Raw genomic sequence first — 18,484 nt, 5'->3', positions numbered from 1 at the left:
GCTGTGTCTTTAAATGAAATAAAGTTTCAAAAAAACATTTAAAAAGTTTAATTAGTTGAATTTCTGGTTGTGTGGTGAGATTTGAACTTGTGTCTCTGGATCAGTGGTGTAGAATTCTAGCTGCTAATCAAGTAGCGTTAGTACTGCGAATGACACTTGTTGAGGTAAATGAAGCAGTCTATGCATAAATACAACAAGACCTAGACTGCAGTTTTGCATGGACTGATGAATGGCAAGCAATACTCATCTCTTATTTTGCACCCACCTGCTGGAGGGGCTGGAGTAACTTCTATGTTGCAGTCATAGAAAAGGCTGGGAATATCAATAACTGTGGCGCTTCTCTTCCTGCTGAACTTAACATATTCTACGCAAGATTCGAACAGAAGAGGAGCGTCCCACTCCCTCTGGGTGAACCGGACCTGGTGGCATCGAGATTCATCGTTACCGAGGAGGACGTTAGAAGGGCCTTCCTGAAGTGAGTTTAACAGGTGTCATTCGTTCATTAGCATAACTAACGTTATTTAAGCTAGCTGGCTATCTGCTAAGGAGCTACTCTATTGCAGACATCCCACCTCTCCCAGAAGTTCCGGGAGTCTCCCGCAAATTGATGGTGCTACCTCCCTGAAATTAGTTTTTGCAGGGTGAGATGTCTGCAATATCACAAATGACCTGACTTGGACCAACCAAGCAGAGTCCACTGCCAAGAATGCCCACCAGCGCCTTTACTTTCTGAGAAAACTAAAGAAATTTGGCCTGTCCCCTAAAACCTTCATTAATTTTTATAGATGCACCGTAGAAAGCATTCTTCTAGGGTGCATCACAACCTGGTATGGAAGTTGTCCTGTCTAAGACCAGAAGAAGCTGCAGAAGATCGTGAACATGGCGCAGCATATCACACAAACCAACCTTCCGTCCATGGACTCACTTTACACCACACGCTGTCGGAGCAGTGCTGCCAGGATAATCAAGGACACGACCCACCCAGCCAACACACTTTTCGTCCCTCTTCCCTCCGAGAGAAGGCTCAGGAGCTTGAAGACTCATATGGCCAGATTTGGGAACAGCTTCTTTCCAACTGTGGTAAGACTGCTGAATGAATCCTGACCTGGATCTGGGCCGTACCCTCCAAATATCCGGACCTGCATCTCGGTTTTTTTTGCACTACCTTACTTTCCATTTTCTATTTGTGATTTATAATTTAAACTTTTTAATATTTACTATCGATTTGTACTCCAGGGAGCGGGAAACGCAGAATCAAATATTGCTGTAATGATTGTACGTTCCAGTACTAATTGTTTGGCGACAACAAAGTATAAGGTTTACAAGTCATTGGTGAGGCCACACTTGGAGTATTGTGTACAGTTTTGGGCATTCTGTTATTGGAAGGCTGTTAATAAATTAGAAAGTGCAGAAAATATTTACAAGGATGTTGCCTGGACTTGGAGGCCCAAGTTACAAGGAGAGTTTGCGGAGACTTGGACTTTATTTCCTACAATGTAGGAGATTGAGGAGTCTCTCTCTCTCTCTGGCTGTCCATCCCATAGGATGATGATGATCCCACTCAGAAAGGAACAGCGTGTGCGTGAATGGATTTTAGGTGAGTAGGGGTTTGCACAGGTCCAGACCCACCCTCTCGACATCCCCTCCCGGATCCAGTGGCATGGTGGGGTCCAAGACGGCTAGGGAAAGTTCTGTTGCAGTGAATGGCCAGACCAGGCTTCAATGCAAGGGATGGCTTTTCCGTGCTTCATGGCATGTGTTTGCTAGATGGCCGTTGACCCTACGAGAGGGTTCATCCGCCCTTTGACAGGTCTTGTTTTTCGTCCTGCAAGGTGTTTAGTCACTCGCCTCACCAGGCAAGCCTGGTGGAGGAGCTGGTTTAGTCACTGACCACCCAACCATGCGACAGGTAGTACTGGGTTACATGGTACCAGTAGCACTCAGACAAGTGACCTGACCTGAAGATTGAGGGGTAACCCAACAGAGGAATGAGGGGTATGAACAGGATAAAGCATACTCCTGTTCATGGTGTATGACTTTTTTTTTCCCCAAGGAGAGGATGCTAACAACAAAAGGGCATGTGTTTTAAGATGAGAGCCAAGAGATTTATAAGGAACATTAGGGGCAACTACTTCACACAGAGGGTGGTGCATATTTGGAATGGGCTGCTAGAAATATTGGTTGAAGAAAGCACATTAGAAACATTTAAAAACCATCCAGATAAGTACATGGATGAGCGAGGTTATGAGGGCTATGGGTCAAGCATGGGCAGTTGGAACACATTTGGCATGGACGAGTTGGCTCTACTGCTCTCACCACAAAAGTGACCTTCTCCAATGCATAAGAGCCTACCCTTGGAATTCAGTAGTATTATTGTCACTGTGTACCTCATTATCAATATTCTGAGGTTCACTGTAGTTCAGAAATGGAACTGAATACAACACATCAGAAGCTGGGTTCTCTGAAGTGAGTGAGCCAGCTCGTGACCTTTCTATCATCTACAGGGTAAAGGTCATGAGTATGGTCGATGCTGTCTACTTGGCTGCGTAAATTGGTAAAGAAGACGTATGGCATGCTTTCAGTTGGGAAATTATGTGGCAGCTTTATAAATCTCTGGTTAGACCACATTTGGAGTTTTACGTTTAGTTCTGGTCATCCCATTATAGGAAAATTGAGGCTTTGAGGGTGCAGTGGTGTACTAGAATGCTACTTGGATTGGGGGCATGTTATTCAAGAAGAGGTTGGATAAACTTGGGTTTTTTCTCTGAAGTTCCGGAGTCTGGGGTGGGTGGGGGGAACCTGAGAGAAGCTTATGATTACAAAAAGCATAGAGTAGATAGCCTGTATCTTTCTGCTGGGGTCGAAGTGTTGAATAACCGACAGCATGCAAAAGGGGTAAGTTCAGAGGAGATGAGCAGAGCACTTTTTTCCCCCCCATACAATGGTGGATGCCTAGGTTGTGCTGTCAGATGGCAAGTATGATCAAGTTATTTAAAAGGCATATGAATGTGCAGAGATTGGATAGATATGAACTTGGTGTGGGCAGAAGTAGTAAGTTCAGTTAAGTGCCTAATTAGTTTGGCACAACATCATGGGTCGAGGGGCCAGTTCCTGTACTGTACTGATCAGTGTAACTGTAGCAATGCTTCAGAAGCTTAATTGCATCAACACAAAACACCTGCTTGATTGGCATCTCAACAATCTCCCTAAATGGTCATTCCCTACAGCTCCAGCAAAATGCACTTCAGTCTCTTGCCCATACTACATCAGCACCTCCCAGACTGACCTCTACCAGTGAGAAAAATAAGGGCAGCAGGCACAGGGGAACACTGCCACTATCCGCAGATTCCTGTCCAGGTTAGTAGTATATTGCTAGGTCGAAATCCTTGAATCTCAACCCAACAGCAGTTCAAGAAAGCAGCTCACCATTATCCTGAGAATTTGGGATGGGCAAAGAAATTTGGGTCTTGCCAGTGCTGCATACTTCCTGAGGAATGTTAGTGTCGGTAGTTATGAATTTTGAAATGGGGGATGCAGACAGCTGATTAGTGCAAGTATTTTCATTAGGGTAGAATGCAAAGTTGTATTTCATGGAAGAATGAATTGACCAAAATGAAATGAGCAGATGGAGTTGACAATAGCAAGCCTAGTAATTTATACATGATTTATCCCCATTTAAAGTTGGAATCACTAGATTTATTTATTCATTTAGAGATAAATATCCCCCTTCCCCTACTGGTTTAAAATGGCACTGCTGAAGACAAGTGACTTACCTACTGACAGTTAACAAAACACTTTTTCTGTGAAAATTAGGGTAAGTAATCACCACAAAGAATGAAGAGGCAAGGTTGAGTTGAGGGTTGAAATGTGTGGGTGCGACGTGAAGTTGAGGCATGTTCGAGGTGAGGTTGAGGTGAGCAGAGCAAAGTCTGCTCTGTCAGGAGGAGGGATAGATTCTAGGCTGTGCCAAAGAAAAAGGTTTGAACTGGACGGATTTGGAAAGGTCGAGTATGGGTTGAAGTGTGGCGGCGGAATCTAGGCCCAGAGAGTATCGATGCAACAAGGTCCTTGAGCAAGGAATGACCTAATATTTGGACGAATTAATCGCTGTGCTAGGTGGATTAAAAAGGCAGGATGTCGGGACCTGAGGCAAGGGTCAGGCAGGTTCTGCTTACCGCTCCGTGATGTTTTCTGTGCTCTGCGCTGAAGTGAGACTGAGGCTGTGGGCCTGCTCCAGGTCGCTGGGTGTTTGTTGGTTCTTTTGGCTTTCTTTGTTTTTGTGGCTGCCGATAAGGAGACAAATCTCAAGGTTGTGTAATTGATACATACTTTGATAATAAATGTGTTTTGAACTTTGTGATACAGCGCAGAATAAAGCTCTTCCAGTCACACCGCCCAGCAGCCCCTGATTTAACCCTAGCCTAATCTGTGGGATGAAACCAGTGGACCTGGAGGAAACCTATATATTCCTTGGGGTGGATGTACAGACTCCTTACAGATGACATTGGAATTCCAAACTCCGACACCCCGAGTAGTAGTGTCATGCCAACTGCTCCACTAGAGTAGCATATGGGCTGAAAGCAATTGGAGCAGCGATAGTTTCTGTAACATATTAAAATTCCAGCACACGTGACTCAATACCGGATGAATTTGCTCAAAATTTGTCTAAATGCTCCCTTGGTTGTTTGTAACCCTGAGGGAGAATGTTGTACATCCTGGGATTTAACGCATGATGCAGATGGAACTAGATTTCCTTTCATTTTACTTGTATTGTTTACAAGGTTGTCAAGTTGATGGTTTAATTTGTGGAATTGAGCACTGCAGTTCTGTATTCCTTTGTACTTGGCATGCTTATGTTAAGAAATATCATTTGTAGATCAAATGAAACTTGTTTAAACTGATCCTTTTATTGTACTTTAATATGCTGTCTACCCATATCAAAGATTTTGATGAGATTGTGAGAGGCATGACTAGTAAGTTTGCAGAGGATGCCAGAATTAGTGTTACAGAGGCCAGTGACAGAGGTTATCTGAGATAACACCAGGATATTAATCAACTGGGAAACTGGGCCAAGAGGTGACAGATGGAAATCAGACAAAGAAAGTGATGTACAGTATTTTGGGAAGTTGAACAAGAGTAGGATATGTACAGTGAATGGCAGAGCCTTGGAAAATGCTGATAAACATGGAGACCTTGGAGTGAAAGTACATAGAAACCATAGAAAAACTACAGCGCAGAAACAGGCCTTTTGGCCCTTCTTGGCTGTGCCGAACCATTTTCTGCCTAGTCCCACTGACCTGCACACGGACCATATTCCTCCATACACCTCCCATCCATGTATCTGTCCAATTTATTCTTAAATGTTAAAAAAGAACCCATATTTACCACCTCGTCTGCCAGCTCATTCCACACTCTCACCACTCTCTGTGTGAAGAAGCCCCCGCTAATGTTCCCTTTAAACTTTTCCCCCCTCACCCTAAACCTATGTCCTCTGGTTTTTTTCTCCCCTTGCCTCAGTGGAAAAAGCCTGCTTGCATTCACTGTATCTATACCCATCATAATTTTGTATACCTCTATCAAATCTCCCCTCATTCTTCTACGCTCCAGGGAATAAAGTCCTAACCTATTCAACCTTTCTCTGTAACTGAGTTTCTCAAGTCCTGGCAACATCCTTGTAAACCTTCTCTGCACTCTTTCAACCTTATTTATATCCTTCCTGTAATTTGGTGACCAAAACTGAACACAATACTCCAGATTCGGCCTCACCAATGCCTTATACAACCTCATCATAACATAACACACATAGTACCGTGAAAGTAGCAACTCCAGTATCTGGGTAGTGAAAAAGGCCGATGACATGCTTGTCTTTTGTGGCCAAGGTTCAAGAGTTAGTACAAGATGTACAGTACTGTGCAAAAAACTTGGGTACATGTAAAAATCTGCTAAGTGAAGATGCTTTCAAAAATAATAAAAAGTTTCTAAATAAAACAAGATCAAATCAATATCTGATGTGGCTATCCTTTGCCTTTAAAACTGCATCAGTCCTCTTTGGTACACTGCTGTGCAGTTTTATAAGAAAATCCGGCATCTTGGAGAACTTGCCACAGTTCTTCTGCAGACTTTGGCTGTCTCACTTGCTTCTGCCTCCAGTTAGTTCCAGGACAGCTTCAATGATGTTGAGATCAGGGGTCTGTGGAGGCCGTACCATCAGAAGCCATATTAAAAATGTAGTGTGCCTGAGACTTTTGCACAGTACTACACAGTATAATCATTAGTAAAAGGTATAAGTGTTTGGATGTCGTAAGTGTACAAAATGCTGGTTAGACCATGCCTGGATTATTACTAGTCGCTATACCATAGTAAGGATGTGATTAAGCTAGATAGAGTGCAGCAAAGATTCACAAATGTATTGCCTGGACTGGAGAGGTTGTATTATTAGGAGAGACAGGATAGTTTTCCCAGGAGTAGAAGTGACTGAGGGGTTACTGAACTGAGGTTTGTAATATTATGATCAATATAGATAGTCACAATATTTTTCCAAGGATAGGGAAGTCCAAAACTAGACGGAGTGGGTTTAATGTGAGAGGGGAACTAATTAAAGGAGATCTGAGGGGCAGGTTTTTTCACATAGAGTATATGAGACATACTGTCAGAGCAACTAGTAGTGATGGGTAATATTACAACATCTAAAAGATACATAGATAGGAAAGAAAGTATATGGGCCAAACACAAGGAAATAGAAACAACTCCTGTCCCATGATCCTCTCGTATCCCCTTTTGTCTATCGCCTGTCCAGCTCTTGGCTCCATCCCTCCCCCTCCTGTCTTCTCCTATCATTTTGGATCTCCCCCTCCCCCTCCAACTTTCAAATCCCTTACTCATTCTTCCTTCAGTTAGTCCTGACGAAGGGTCTCGGCCTGAAACCTCGACTGCACCTCTTCCTAGAGATGCTGCCTGGCCTGCTGCGTTCACCAGCAACTTTTATGTGTGTTACAAGGAAATAGATTAGGTTAGATAGGCATTTTGGTCAAAGTGGACCAGTTGGGTTGAAAGGCATGTTTCCCTGCTTTATAATTCTATGGATCTATTTCATCTTTGCTTTTGAACTTGATCCAAACTTGTCAACAATGGGATTGTTCATCTCCAGCTGTTATTAACCCTGGCTTCTGATCTTTCTCATATCTCCTTTTATATTGACTTCTGTTCCTATCATTTGGAAGCTTTCTCCCACATCTGAGAGGATGTCTTGATATTTAATAGAAATGGTTGTTTTGATGGTCAAACCTTTTGAAATTGGGAATAAACTTGTAACAAACCTTTCTTGTTAAAATCCTAGTGAACAAAGCGAATAGGACAGCACTAAAGGAAGCCTCTTTACTGAAAACAGCACCGAATGAAGATGAGCGGAAACTTATACATGAAATGTTCCTGGAGACTCTGGATGTCAGGTAAGTGGAGATTATAGTTAGATACATTACAATGTTCCCTTCACCTTCCCATCATCCTGTAGCCTCATATTTTTCATATCCTCTTCTATATTAGAATTTAAACTTGTATTTTTCCTCACTTTATCACTGCACCACTAGAACCAAAATCATCAGCTGTTTCCTTTGGGGCTTTTTATAAAATTGGTTGTTTCTGTTTCTCCTCTCAGGGCCATCAAAGTGCTTTTTTGAGTTAGGGTTAAAAGGCTCAGAAGTAATTCTTCCTTTGGCTTAATACCAATTTTTTTTTTTTGCTTTCTCATCTGTGCAATGTCATTATGTTTAGAATGTTAGTGTTTTAGATTTTGTAATGGAAGTGATTGCCATTGGGGAAGAGGGTAGAGAAGAAATCTTCTAACCAAGGCTTATCGACTTGTTCTGTTTTACTTGCCTAATATTTGACCCGCGGGTTTTCTTTCAGAAAATGCACAAATGCAGTGTAATTTGATGCATTATCTGAAGTCAAATGGCGGTAGGGCATGCACAGGGAATTATGGTGTGCTAATAGTACTGGTGAACAGTGAGACCTTGGGGTTCAACTCTGACTTAGTGAACACCATCATGAGCAGTAGCCTCTGTAGTATCCAGGACATCTTCAAGGAGTGATGCCTCAAAAAGGCAGCGTCCATCATTAAGGACCACCATCACCCAGGTCATGCCTTGTTATCATTACTGCCATTAGAAAGGAAGTACGGAAATGTGAAGGCACACTCAATGATTCAAGAACAGCTTCTTCCTCCTCTGCAGTCCGATTTCTGAATAGACATTGAACCCATGAACTCTACCTCAGTACTTTTTATTTCCATTTTTGCAGTACTTATTAAATTTAACTACTTAATATATATATTTACTGTAATTCATTTTTTTTCTCTGTTATGATGTATTGCATTGTACTGCTGTTGCAAAATCAACAAATTTTGTGACATATGCCGGTGACGGTAAACCTGATACTGGTTAGTTCTGCTCTCACTGTAGGGGGGAGGGTGTGCTGCTAGAGAGAATGCAGAGAAGATTCATCATGATGTTGCATGGGTTAGAAAGGAGAGATGGGATGAGCTGGGTTTGTTTTCCTAGAAGGAAGAGTGACCTGATAGAAGTGTGTAAAATTATAAGGAGCATCGATAGAGTGGACATCTGTTTCCCGTGGTAGGGGTATCAAAAACAATGGATCAAGGAGTTTAAGGAGTTTCAAAGAGAACTTGAGAGACAAGGTTATTTCTTTTTGTATTTTTGATATCTGGAGTTTGCAGCTTGAGGAGATGCTTGGGTCAGATGCACTGACTTTAGGAGATACTGAAGCAGGCAAAGGATAGGCAAAATATACAGACTTGAGTACAGGCAAATGGAATGAGTGGTCAAAATTCAGAATAAATTTATTATCAATGTACATATATGTCACCATATACAATCCTGAGATTCTCTTTTTTTTTGTGGGATGCTCAACAAATCTATAGAATGGTAACTATTACAGAATTAATGAACGACCACCAAACTAGGGCTTTCAACCAGAGTGCAGTGCAGAAGACGGGCAACTGCACAAATGCAAAAAGAAGAAACAATAATATAAATGAGAAATAATATTGAGAACATGAGATGAAGAGTTATTGACATATCAATAATGGGGCAAGTGAAGTTGAGTGAAGTTATTCCCTTTGTTCAAAAGCGTGATGTTTGAAGGGTAGTAACTGTTTCTGAAACTGGTGGTGTGAGTCCTGATGGTAGCAGTGAGTAGAGAGCATAACCTGGGTGGTGGGACCCTGATGATGTATGATGCTTTCCTGTGACAACACTCCATGTAGATGTGCTCAATGGTGGGGAGAGCTTTACCTCTGATGGACTGGGCCATATCCACTAATCTTTGTAGGATTTTCCACTCAAGGGCATTGATATTTTTGTACCAGGCTGTGATGCAGCTAGTCAGTATAGTCTCTGCTACACATCTATAGACGTTTGTCAAAGTTTTAATATCATATTTAAATCTTTGCAAATTCCTAAGGAAGTAGAAGTGCTGCTGTGCTTTCTTTGTACTTATGTGCTGGGTCTAGGACAGGTCCACTAAATTGATAACACTGAGGAATTTAAAGTTGCTGAGTCTCTCTACCTGTGATCCTCTCATGCGGACTGGCTTATGGATCAACTCCGTGGTCTTGCTGGCATTGAGTAAGAGGTTGTTGTTGTGACACCACTCAGCCAGATTTTCAATATCTCTTCCATTTGGTGATTTGTCACCTCCTTTAATTTTGCCTACGACAGTGGTGTTGTCAGCAAACTTGAAAATGGTGTTGGAGCTGTGCTTAGGCACACAGTCCTAGGTATAAAATGAGTAGAGCAGGGGGCTAAGCATACAGCCTTGTGGTGTACCTTTGCTGCTGGAGATTGTGGAGGAGGTGTTTTTTGCCAATCTGAACCGACCGCGGTCTGCAAGTGAGGAAATCGAGGATCCAATTGCACAAGGAGGTATTGAGGCTAAGGTCTTGAAGCTTATTGATTAGTTGAGGGATGATACTATTGAATACCGAGCTGTAGTCAATAAAGAACATCTGGCTGTATGCATCTTTGTACATTGACGAAAAGCTTGATGTGGACCCAGTGGGCTGAGTGGCTTATTTCAGAGTTATTATCAGAGTACGTATATGTTATCATTTTGTTGCAGAAAAGGTATTACTCGGACATGAAGGGAGATCCCTTTTGAAAGTCTTTATTATAACATGATACGTATCATGGAGAACCCAACCTCTTAAAGCAGAGTTCTTAAGACTCTGCCTGAGTACACAGACATTTCTCATTATATAGACATGGTGTATGTTATCAAAAGCTTCCAAGCATGTTTATGAAATACAGCATGCAAGCAGATAATTCCTTTGCTCAATAATCATGTCTTAGCACAGTACAGAAAAAGGTATAATTAGGTTACTATTTCCTTACCTATTAGAAGGCTACTTCTGCCTGTAGCCTTGGAGTAAGAACAATTACACAGTTCAACTAGAGAAGAAACAGAACATCACATGATTATGCTTTGATTACTACATTAGGACCAGTACATTTTGGCCCAATTGAGCGGCTGCCCCAGTTATCTGAAGTTTCATGGAAAAATAGTGAAAAAGGTATAAAAAAGACAAACTACTATTAACTGAATAACAAATCATCTATTTAAATGGAATACAGAACAAATTGGAACAATATCAATACTTCTACAGTACAATAAAACTATACAAGTTTCTAATAATTAACGACAGGAATTCATCTGCCGTGTTCTTTTGATTATAAATGATCAAAATCAGCACAAACACCTAGTGTAGATAATGGATTGCCTTCATATGATGTTTTCAACAATTGCATCCTCTAAATCTTCATTTTCATTGTAACATTGAGGATGATTGTCGATACCTTCAAATTCTTTGGAGTTCCTAACATGTTGTATTAATGAAGTCATTTCATTTTTAGTCCTGGATGTTTCTTGCATCTCCAAGCCTGAAAGCTTGAAACCACAATTAGCAAAACATTTCTGAGCAACACACCCAAAACTGTTCGGAATCCACTGTACTACCTTAGTATTGATTTTTTTACAGGCATTTACAGGAAAAAATATGCAATAGAATTTTATGAAAAACTGTACATAAACTGACAAAGACTGACAAGCAACAAATATGCAAAAGAAGACAAACTGTTTAAATGAAAATAAAACTGAGAATGAGTTGTAAAGAGCCCTTGAAAGTGAGACTGTAGATCTTAGAATCAGTTCAGAGATCCTCTCCAGCTCCTTTCCTCTAATGAAGACAGGCTCACGAATCTCCTGTAGACGATAATCAGCTCTTTAATTTTGCTGATGTTGAGAGAGGGTTCGTTGTTGTGACAGCACTCATCTTCCTCTTATATGGTGATTTGTCATCACCTTTGATTTGGCCAACAACTTTGATTCTTTGATCTTTTGATTCGGTGTATCTCTTTCCACAGTTCTATAAATGATCTTCCTTTGGTATTCCATTAGCAACAATACACATTCAAGATTTAAGTCATATTTCCATGTAATACAAGGCATTACATCCATAGTGGTTCCAAATCCTCAAATTTTAAAATTTGTAATCCAGTTGATCATGGTCATGGAATTATGAAAAGACCATGATCGCCCACATCATACGACATGGCACATAACAAACAAATGAACCCAGTTAAATTTCTCATGTTTCACACATGTCACAGTGCTTTTAAAATTATTTATAGAATTGAGTTCCACCACCTTTCAAGGAGAGCTTTCTAGATCCTGACAGCTGAGTGGGCAAGAAATATTGTGCCAAATCCCTTCCAGATTATCTTATTGACAACAATTGGTTTTTAATGAAAACCAGAAAGGACATACTTCAGCTCGGATGTATCTTTTACTGTAATGAAAATCCATCAACCCAGCTAACCTTTCAGTTAAACACCCCTGTTCCTATCAGTTCTGATATAGGGTCTTGACCTGAAACAAGCTCTTTGTCTCCACAGATGCTGCCTGACCCACTGAGTGCCTCCAGAAGTATTTGCTCCAGATTCCAGTGTCCTGTACCTTTCCTAGGACAGTTAAATCTTTCCTGAAATGAAACGAGCCAGAATAGCCCAGCATGGTCCGCTGAGTTTGGAGTGCCACTGAATTCACCACAGTAGACTGAAGGGGTCAAGTGATGCAAAATCAGAGTCAGATTTATGATCACTAACGTTTGTCAGAGAATTCATTTTGTGACAGGAATACAGTGCAAAAGATAAAACTTAATAAAAATTACAAATAAGTAATGTGAAATAGGATAGTGAGGTACTGTTCTCATGGACCAGTCAGAAATCTGATGGCAGAGGGGAAGAAGCTGTTCTTAAATCAATGAGTGTGGAGTCTTCAAGTTCCTGTCCCTCCTCCCAGATGGTGAGAGTCCTTAATAATGGATGCCACAGAATTTATAGGATCTCGTGCAGGGTTTCTCAACAGAGATTCCTTGAGAGGTCTCACTAGAGGTTCTGTGAGAGATCGTGATTAAAAAAATAAACATTGTTTTTTGAGCTTCGTGCAACGTGTGATGCCGCTAGTGCTCACAGTGGTGGGTAGTGACTGAGCAGCCCCGTTGGTAATCTCATTAGAGGCCTCTCAGTCAAGTATGGCAGTGCACAGTAGGACTGTGTTTATTTGGTTGGGTTCATTCTGTTTTTGACTTGAGCTGGGGGAGCCGTTGATGATTGGTGAGCTCTGTATTGCACAGAGGGGTGGCCGTTGATAATTGGTGAGTGCTGTATTGCAGGAGTCCCCAACCTTTTTTGCACCGCGGACCAGTTTAATATTGACAATATTCTTGCGGACCGGCCGACGTGGGGGGGGGAGGGGAGGGTACAGGTGTTCAAGTAGGGTTGCCAACTTTCTCACTCCCAAATAAGGGACAAAAGCAGCAGTCAAATACAGGACACTTGTGTTTACCCCAAGAAAGACTACCATGACCATGAAGCCTTGCGCGGGCACCTGTGTGCGCATGCGTGACGTACGCATGCGTGTACGTGTCAATTTTTTTTCTACAAATTGGTTTTGGCTTAATCTTCCCGATCCTGTTAAGTGAAACTACACTGTACATACATTATTTCTACTTTATATAGGCTGTGTATTTATCATATTTCTGCTGTTACTATATGTTACTGTTATTTTAGGTTTTATGTGTTATTTGGTAGGGAACGCTCAAATTTTTCCCATATAAACTAATGGTAATTGCTTCTTCGCTTTATGCCATTTCAGCACGAAAGGTTTCATAGGAACGCTCTAACTTAACGGGGGACATACAGGACAAGGGTGGTCCCGTATGGGACAAACCAATTTAGCCCAATATACGGGATGTCCTGGCTAATATGGGACAGTTGGCAACCCTGTGTTCAAGTTCAACAGTGTGTTACAGGGAATGAGGAAAGGTGCAGCTGACTCATATCATTTCATACTGCCAAATCATATCGTTTCCTCGCAGCCCAGTAGCACATGCTTTGCTTGTTTTGCTTTGGTGGTTGGGGACCACTGCTGTATTGCACGGAGGGGAGGACAATAGGCTGATGGTGAGCGTGAAGTGTGTTTTCTGATATTTGAGTGGACTTGCCCAACTTGGGGTGTGATGTCAGCCTGTCCCTCCCAAATTACCTCCCCTAACTTCCCTTTATGTGCTGCTAACTGACTTATGGGAGCGAACAGACTCTACTGGTGTATTAGAAAATTGGAGGGATATTTTCATTCTGGAGGAATTCTTATGCCCTGCAACTCAGCTGCTCACCTGCTGCTTTGCTGTTAAGAACGTAAGAAGTAGGAGCAGGAGTAGGCCATCTGGCCCGTCGAACCTGCTTCACCATTCAATAAGATCATGGCTGATCTGGCCATAGACTCATCTCCACCTATCTGCCTTTTCCCCATAACCCTTAATTCCCCTTCTATGTAAAAATCTATCCAACCTTTTCTTAAATATACTTACTGAGGTAACCTCCACTGCTTCATTGGGCAGAGAATTCCACAGATTCACCACTCTCTGGAAAAAGCAGTTTCTCCTCATCTCCGTCCTGAATCTACTCCCCCGAATTTTGAGGCTATGTCTCCAAGTTCTAGTCTCACCTACCCGTGGAAACAACCTGCCTCTATCTTATCTATCCCTTTCATAATTTTATATGTTTCTATACGATCTCCTCATTCTTCTGAATTCCAGTGAGTACAGCCCCAGGCAACTCAATCTCTTCTCATAGTCTTAAACCCCTCATCTCTAGAATCAACCTGGTGAACCTCCTCTGCACCACCTCCAAAGCCAGTATATCCTTCCTCAAGTAAGGAGACCAGAACTGCTCGCAGTACTCCAGGTGTGGCCTCACCAGTACCCTGCACAGCTGCAGCATAACCTCCCTGCTCTTAAATTTAATCCCTCTAATACTGAAGGCCAACATCCCATTTGCCTTCTTGATAGCCTGCTGCACCTGCAAACCAACCTTTTGTGATTCATGCACAAACACTCCCAAGTCCCTCTGCACAGCAGTATGCTGCAACTTTTTTTACCATTTATAATATAAACTGTTCTTTCATTTTTCCTTCCAAACGGTTGCTGTAAATGTTGCAAAAAGTGGATTGTGTAGGTTAGAAGTGAGCTGTATTTTGAAGTTTTTGTATTTTTTTGCGGTTTTGTTGTTTAGTTATTTATTATGCCGTTCTTTTTTATATTTTATTGATCCCTGTGTTTTACAGACATGTCTGACTGTACAGTCTTTGAGTTATTTCAGTGCACTAGTGCAATAACAGACACAAAAATTCTGTCTTTCAAATGAAACTACTTATTAATAGAATTTACATAGACTGGTGATCCAAGTTGTCCTATTCTATTGTGCCTAGTTTGTGGCAAACAATTTACAAATGCAGCAATGGCTCCAGCAAAATTGAGAAGACGCTTAACTATGTCATTAGCATATGGAACGTAAATGTGTTGATTATTTTAAATGGCTATTGGAATCTCTAAACAAACAGAGTAAAGCTTTTGTTAATAAAGTCACGGTCAGTAAAAGGGTTCGGGAAGTGAGTTATTTAGTAACAGTAACCACGAGGAATTCTGCAGATGCTGGAAATTCAAGCAATACACATCAAAGTTGCTAGTGAACGCAGCAGGCCAGGCAGCATCTCTAGGAAGAGGTGCAGTCGATGTTTCAGGCCAAGACCCTTCGTCAGAACTAACTGAAGGAAGAGCTAGTAAGAGATTTGAAAGTAGGAGGGGGAGGGGGAGATCCAAAATGATAGGAGAAGACAGGAGGGGGAGGGATGGAGCCAAGAGCTGGACAGGTGATTGGCAAAAGGGATATGAGAGGATCATGGGACAGGAGGCCCAGGGAGAAGGAAAAGGAGGAGGGGGGGAAACCCAGAGGATGGGCAAGGGGTATAGTCAGAGGGACAGAGGGAGAAAAAGGAGAGAGAGAGAGAAAGAATATGTGTATATAAATAAATAACGGATGGGGTATAAGGGGGAGGTGGGGCATTAGCGGAAGTTAGAGAAGTCAATGTTCATGCCATCAGGTTGGAGGCTACCCAGACGGAATATAAGGTGTTGTTCCTCCAGCCTGTGTGTGGCTTCATCTTTACAGTAGAGGAGGCTGTGGATAGACATGTCAGAATGGGAATGGAATGTGGAATTAAAATGTGTGGCCACTGGGAGATCCTGCTTTCTCTGGCGTACAGAGCGTAGGTGTTCAGCAAAATGATCTCCCAGTCTGCGTCGGGTTTCACCAATATATAGAAGGCCACATCGGGAGCACCGGACACAGTATATCACCCCAGCAGTCACCTGTCCAGCTCTTGCCTCCATCCTTCCCCCTCCTGTCTTCTCCCATCATTTTGGATCTCCCCCTCCCCCTCCCAGTTGCAATTCTCTTACTAGCTCTTCCTTCAGTTAGTCCTGACGAAGGGTCTCGGCCGGAAACGTCGACTGTACCTCTTCCTAGAGATGCTGCCTGGCCTGCTGCGTTCACCAGCAACTTTGATGTCTATTTAGTAACAGAACATATTATCCAGAAATCAATATACAATCATTATTTAAATTAAATCTACCGAGCCAACCTTTAGGAAAATTAAATCCCATTTTGGCTTAAGCCAGTTATTTAATGGAAGCATATTATGTCTGCCTTATGAGTTTTTAAAATTTATGAAAGGGAAAGAGTTCAATTTCAAGAAAAGTAAGCTAAGCTTAACTGCCTGTTTTTCCCCAAAAAAGGTTGGCTAAAAATTCATTCTCTACTAAAAAGAGCATTGACAATTATTTTTGGATTATTATATCTACAATTTACTAATCACGCTAGCATACCATGAGCTGTAGGTACATTTTTACACAAGGGTTCCCTGAGACCTGAAAATCATTTCAAGGGTTCCTCCAGGGCAAAAAGGTTGAGAAAGTCTGATCTAGTGCTTTCCCGATGTATATGACGAAGAAGCTCTTCTTAGGCTTCGAGCCGGTTACAGGTATCAATTTTAACCAATGTTTCGATGACAGACTCTGCCACCTTCATCAGGGGTGATGCCCGGGCATTTGTAGTCTGGTGGTGTATATATACTCCTGCTGTCCATCCCTCCTGATTGGTTAGTCCTCATCCAATCAGGTTTCCACTGTCCCACCTTGTTTACAGTCGAATTCCAGTTCTTACTTAGAGCAAGACCTTCATCTTTGTTAAAATTCTTTTCCTCTAGTTTTATTTCAATGGCTTCTTTCACCAGGCAGTCCTGAAACCCATCGGCGCGGCACAGTAGTTTTGTGCTGTCAAAGTCAATTCTATGGCCATTGCAAATGCAATGTTCTGCTACCACTGACTTCTCCAGGTAACCCAAACAGAGGCACCTGCTGTGCTCCTTGATGTGAGTTTCCATCATGCATCCCATCTGGCCGATATACACTGCTCCACCTTCACAGGAAGTCCTGTAAGCGCCAGCCTTCCTGAGTCCCAAGTTATTTTCGACCCGCATAAGCTGCGATTTGAGCTTCCTTATGGGTTTGTGGATGATATTAATTCAGTATTTCTTCAGGATCCTGGCGATCCTTCCAGAAACCATGGAAATATAGGGCAGACAGGCGGTAGCGATGCGCTTCTTTCTGCTAGAATTCCAGGTTTTTCTGTAGGCCCTTTTAAGGGCCCAATTGACTCCCTTCACCTTGTAGGCATTCTGTAGGAACATTGTGAGTAATCATCTTACTTCTTCTTGGAAACTTTCTGGATCTGAAATAGTTTTCACACACCTAATCAAAATAGAAAGAACCGCTGTACATTGGGAGGTGTGATGGTGGCTGTTATTGTTGAGGTTTCTGATAGGTACCATGCCCAAGTCATATTAGAAAGGCCAAGAACAGGAGGCAATCATTCTTCTCCATCGATTGAATGTTTGGATGTATGCTGTTCAGATGGTCATGGAACTGTTGGAGTGCCTGTAAACAAGGTGGGACAATGGAAACCTGATTAGCTGAGGACTAACCAACCAGGAGGGATGGACGATGGGGGTATATATACACCACTGGTTTAGACATCCCTAGGCATCATGGCTGATGAAGATGGCAGAGTTTGTTATCGAAATGTCAGTTAAGATCAATACCGATACCCGGTTGGAAGCCCAAGAAGAGCTTATTCATCACAAAATTTATAATAAGCAAAATTTAGTTGTTTCTCTTCATTCTAGGACAGTAAGTTTCCACAGTCGGGTTTTACCAAAGAATTCAGTGTGGATGGAGGATTCAAAGCTCAAGAGTCTGGAAATATGCCACCCACAGGTATGTGAAAATTGAACATATGGTGCTGTTGTTTTATACATGTTGAAACTCATTTCTTATGCTAAATCAAGTGCTGCCTAAGAGGCATAGCAGAGAAATAAATGATCTTTTATAATAGAACCTATGTGAATATCCTCATATTCTTGTATGTCTGCCCCTTCTAAACTATTCACTTTAGTTTAATGGAGAGTAGCAAACCTTCATTTCACCCAGTTAATTACTGTCTTGTATGTATGTGGGCAATGAACAAGAGGGCCATCATCATCATTAAATACAGTCTTCATCAACCATAAGGAGATGTACACCACCTAACAATCTTATCCAATAAGCATCAACAGTCAAAGCTGACTTTTCATTGTCAGTGTACCTTCTGTGTCTCAATGGCTCAGTATCTAAGGAAGATACTTGAAGGTGAGCTAATGATAGAGGAGGTGCTTCTCATTATCTTAATACAGCTTGGATATGCACAAGCTACTGTATATGCCATTCTGTCTCCAGTACAGAGAATTATTTTTGTTAAACTGCAATGTTCAGAATCAGACTTTTTACCATGACGTAAATGGTATGATCTTTGTTTTGCAGCAGCAGTACAGTGCTTGAGAGTACTTGTTTCAGATTAAATGGTGGAGGTTCTAGGTTGAGAGAATGTAAGGGGGGGGCTGTGGGTTGGGGCATGGCAGAGAGGACTGGGAGGAGTCTGGGGCAAGCCAAGAGGCTGGATTGAGAGTCTGTTAA

The 18,484-nt window shown here is 41.9% G+C and overlaps 1 protein-coding gene across 5 annotated transcripts in view; it reads left to right on the top strand.

Annotated features, from left to right (window-relative positions):
- The window catches only part of LOC140199192 (acyl-coenzyme A thioesterase 9, mitochondrial-like), a 99,334-nt gene that overhangs the window by 44,572 nt on the left and 36,278 nt on the right, over window positions 1-18,484 (top strand). For all 5 annotated transcript variants that reach the window (XM_072260843.1, XM_072260842.1, XM_072260846.1 and 2 more), the window contains 2 exons: window positions 7,337-7,448; window positions 17,659-17,749. In XM_072260843.1, the coding sequence (XP_072116944.1) occupies window positions 7,337-7,448; window positions 17,659-17,749 (203 nt within the window). The remainder of the gene's footprint in view (window positions 1-7,336; window positions 7,449-17,658; window positions 17,750-18,484) is intronic.

This window comes from Mobula birostris, chromosome 6, assembly GCF_030028105.1.
Source record: "Mobula birostris isolate sMobBir1 chromosome 6, sMobBir1.hap1, whole genome shotgun sequence".
Classification (NCBI taxonomy): Eukaryota; Metazoa; Chordata; class Chondrichthyes; order Myliobatiformes; family Myliobatidae; genus Mobula; species Mobula birostris.
This window is presented reverse-complemented; position numbering and strand designations above follow the sequence as displayed.